A 3347-nucleotide genomic window follows, 5' to 3' on the forward strand; every position below is an offset into this window, starting at 1 on the left:
TGTTAGTTTGAGTCCAAGTGATTAGATAGAATTCTAGTTATGGTAGAATACTAGTTAGTGGATAGATTCCTAGTTATTGGATAAAGATTAGAGTTGTAATCTTATTCCTATATATATGTAAACAATCTTTGTGAGTAGTACAACGTGAATAAAATCAACAGAGTTGTAATCTTATTCCTATATATATGTAAACAATCTTTGTGAGTAGTACAACGTGAATAAAATCAACATAGAAAAGTTCCTGCTCCATCCGGCCTGTGTTCATCAACCGAAACAGAGCTTTTCTCCTCTGTTTTGCTGCTGTTCGTTCTCTCAAAAAATCTGCCAGGTTCTATTTGTTTGCATTCATAGGTTACAAGTTTTCTATTCTGGCCGATCCTCGTTCAAAGCCTACAAGTTAGGGGTGTTATCGGAGCGGATACGGTTCGGATATGACGTTTACCATATCCATATCCGCTTTTTATAAACGGATACGGATCACCCTCGGTAAGAAAAAACCTTAACCATATCCGCATTTATCGGAAACGGATACGGTTCGGATATTTAAGAATCGGATCGGATATGATCACGGATATAAACGGATATTCGACATAAATCTATTAGACATATAATCTTCATACAAAACCATCAATTGAAAACTAAAATTGAGCACAAATTTATTAGACATATAATCTTCATCCAAAATCTTCAGTAGCACAACCCAACTAAAAATCCAATTTAACTAAGTTAATTTCTGGCAGCTAAAAATAGTTAATTGCAATGGATCCTTGCAAAAGTCTAAAAGCACTGATAGCCCAAAACAAACTTGTGTAACATAACTGCAGCTACAACTTATTACAATACAGGGTTTATTTTCTCCCATTTCTCAATCATAACTATTTATTGTTATTTGATACACAATTAATATTTATTTTGCATGAGAAATTCGGATTTGTTGTGTAGAAAGCCCCAGGGAGCAGGATTCGCTGTCAACAAGGGCTTAAATTGGCTTAAAAAACAAGTAGACAAAAAACAGTGTCTAGCTAGTAATGTGTACAAATATCTTTGTCAATCTTCATGAAACATCCAGCCGACGACGACTTGTGATTAAATTGACGGTTGATTTTTGTTAAATGGCCCATTTGGAATTTTATAATTTGCAGAAGAGTACGAAAAAACCCCATATCATTGCTTGATCTTGATGTTTCTAGTTTTGTAGTAACTTGATTTGAGAGTTAGGTGCAGCTAAAAATGGTTACCCAATTTACACGAAAAGGTAGAGGAGGCGAGTGGCGACTCAGTCTTCGCTGACTCTTCGCTGGCGAGAAGGTAGAGGAGAAGAGATCGCCGGCTGTGAGATCGCCGGCTGTGAGATCGCCGGAAAATCCCGCCGCTCCGTCGCTGGAGAATCGTGGAGGTGTGGAGCGATTTGAGAGTGGAGGCGGCTTGAGGAGTGAGGGCTGAGGGTGAGTGAGGGCCTAGGGTTTTTTCTTTTTAGTTTTGGTTTTGGGTTAGCGGGTTTGTAACTATAAGATGGGGACCCGATTACCCGAATCACTATTATATTGCGGATATCCGTATCCGCAACTTTTATATCCGTTACCGAATCCGTATCTGAAAAAAAAAACCCGAAACCATATCCGTATCCGTTACCGTATCCGTCCGGTTTTAAAATTAGCCTACCATATCCGCATCCGTTCGGATACGGATGCGGATCGGTTCGGATATATCCGAACCGTTTGGCACCCCTAGTGGTGATAGTAGTGTGAAGAGATGACGAGTTCGGAGAAGATGACGACCAAGGTGGGTTCTCTCACTCTTCAATACCCGACGCTATCGAGGGATAACTATGCTTCGTGGGCAATCAAGATGAAAGTCTACATGAAGGCTCAAGACGTGTGGGACGCCATTGAGCCCGCGACAGGCGTGTCCGTGGAACACAGGAAGGATCAGATGGCATTAGCGGCCATCTACCAGGGGATTCCTGAAGAGACTTTGATGGTGATCGCAGAGAAGCAGACGGCAAAAGAGGCATGGGAGACATTGAAAACAATGCATCTAGGAGCGGATCGTGTGAGGAACGCGAAGGTGCAGACCTTGAAGTCCGAGTTCGAACTTCTCCGGATGAAGGAGAATGATAACGTCGACGATTTTTCGACGAAATTGACAGGAGTCGTCAACAAGATCCGGGCTTTAGGCGGCGAGATGCAGGAGAACTACGTCGTCAGAAAGCTACTTCGGGCGGTACCGGAGAGATTTCTTACTATCGTCTCCACGATTGAACAGTTCGGGGACATCGACGACATGACACTCGAGGAGGCGATCGGGCGTCTCAAAGCCCACGAGGAGAGGGCACGTGTTTTTCAAAACAACGTCGACGATCACCTATTGTTGACGCATGCGGAGTGGCAAGCAAGGGGCAAAAGGAGCAACGGAAACAACTTCTCCATACCTACAACCAATGATGGCAGCGGTCGAGGACGAGGTCGCGGGGCCGGTCGTGGGCGTGGCCGTGGCCAAAGAGGCCGAGGCGGACAGGGGTCAGGCAGGTCGTGGAGGAGCTCAGGGAGGTTAGGTGGGCCGAGGGGGTTTCGGCGGCATAGGAGGACATCCAGGAGGTGGTTTCGGCCATGAAGGTGCAGCTCGCCAGGAGGGGGAGAGTAGCACAAGCGGCGGTCGAGACAAATCCAACATCAAATGCTTCAATTACGGAGTATACGGGCACTTTCAATCGGAGTGTCACAAGCAACGCCGCAATCATGAACAGGAGGCTCATCTCACCCGTGCATATGACGAGGAGCCAACCTTGATGATGACTGTTTTAGAGGAATCATCAACTATCATCCTACTCAATGAGGAGAAGGTGGTGCCAAACTTACTCACAGCGGGGGAGGCACAAGTTGCCAACGACGTTTGGTACCTTGACAACGGAGCTAGCAATCACATGACTGGCCACCGAGACAAATTCAAGGAGCTCAACGAGAACATCACAGGAACCGTCAAGTTTGGTGATGGATCCGCAGTAGAAATCAAAGGGAAAGGCTCTATCCTCTTTCAGTGCAACAATGGCGATCAAAGGCTACTACCTGAGGTATATTATATTCCAAGTTTGAAATCTAACATTATTAGCCTTGGTCAGATGACTGAAGATGGGAGTAAGGTTGTTATTGCTGACGAGTTCCTGAGGGTGTTTGATAGGAACGGTGCTCTCTTGATGAGGGTGACACGTTCAACTAACCGATTGTACAGGATAGAGTTAAAGACTTGCGGACCGGTGTGTTTGATGGCGAACATTAACGATCCAGCTTGGTTATGGCATGCTCGCCTTGGGCATGTCAATTTCTTCGGATGCCTCGTCGCCAAGCAAG

At 45.2% G+C, this 3347-nt stretch overlaps 1 protein-coding gene across 1 annotated transcript; it reads left to right on the forward strand.

Annotated features, from left to right (window-relative positions):
* Positions 1 to 1752: 1752 nt before the first annotated feature.
* Positions 1753 to 2613, forward strand: LOC109827247. Its single transcript, XM_020394221.1, has one exon. It carries the CDS (start codon positions 1753 to 1755, stop codon positions 2611 to 2613), a length of 861 nt encoding a protein of 286 aa, XP_020249810.1.
* The last annotated feature ends 734 nt before the right edge of the window (positions 2614 to 3347 follow it).

The sequence above is a fragment of the Asparagus officinalis genome, unplaced genomic scaffold, assembly GCF_001876935.1.
Source record: "Asparagus officinalis unplaced genomic scaffold, Aspof.V1 AsparagusV1_Un95, whole genome shotgun sequence".
Classification (NCBI taxonomy): domain Eukaryota; kingdom Viridiplantae; phylum Streptophyta; class Magnoliopsida; order Asparagales; family Asparagaceae; genus Asparagus; species Asparagus officinalis.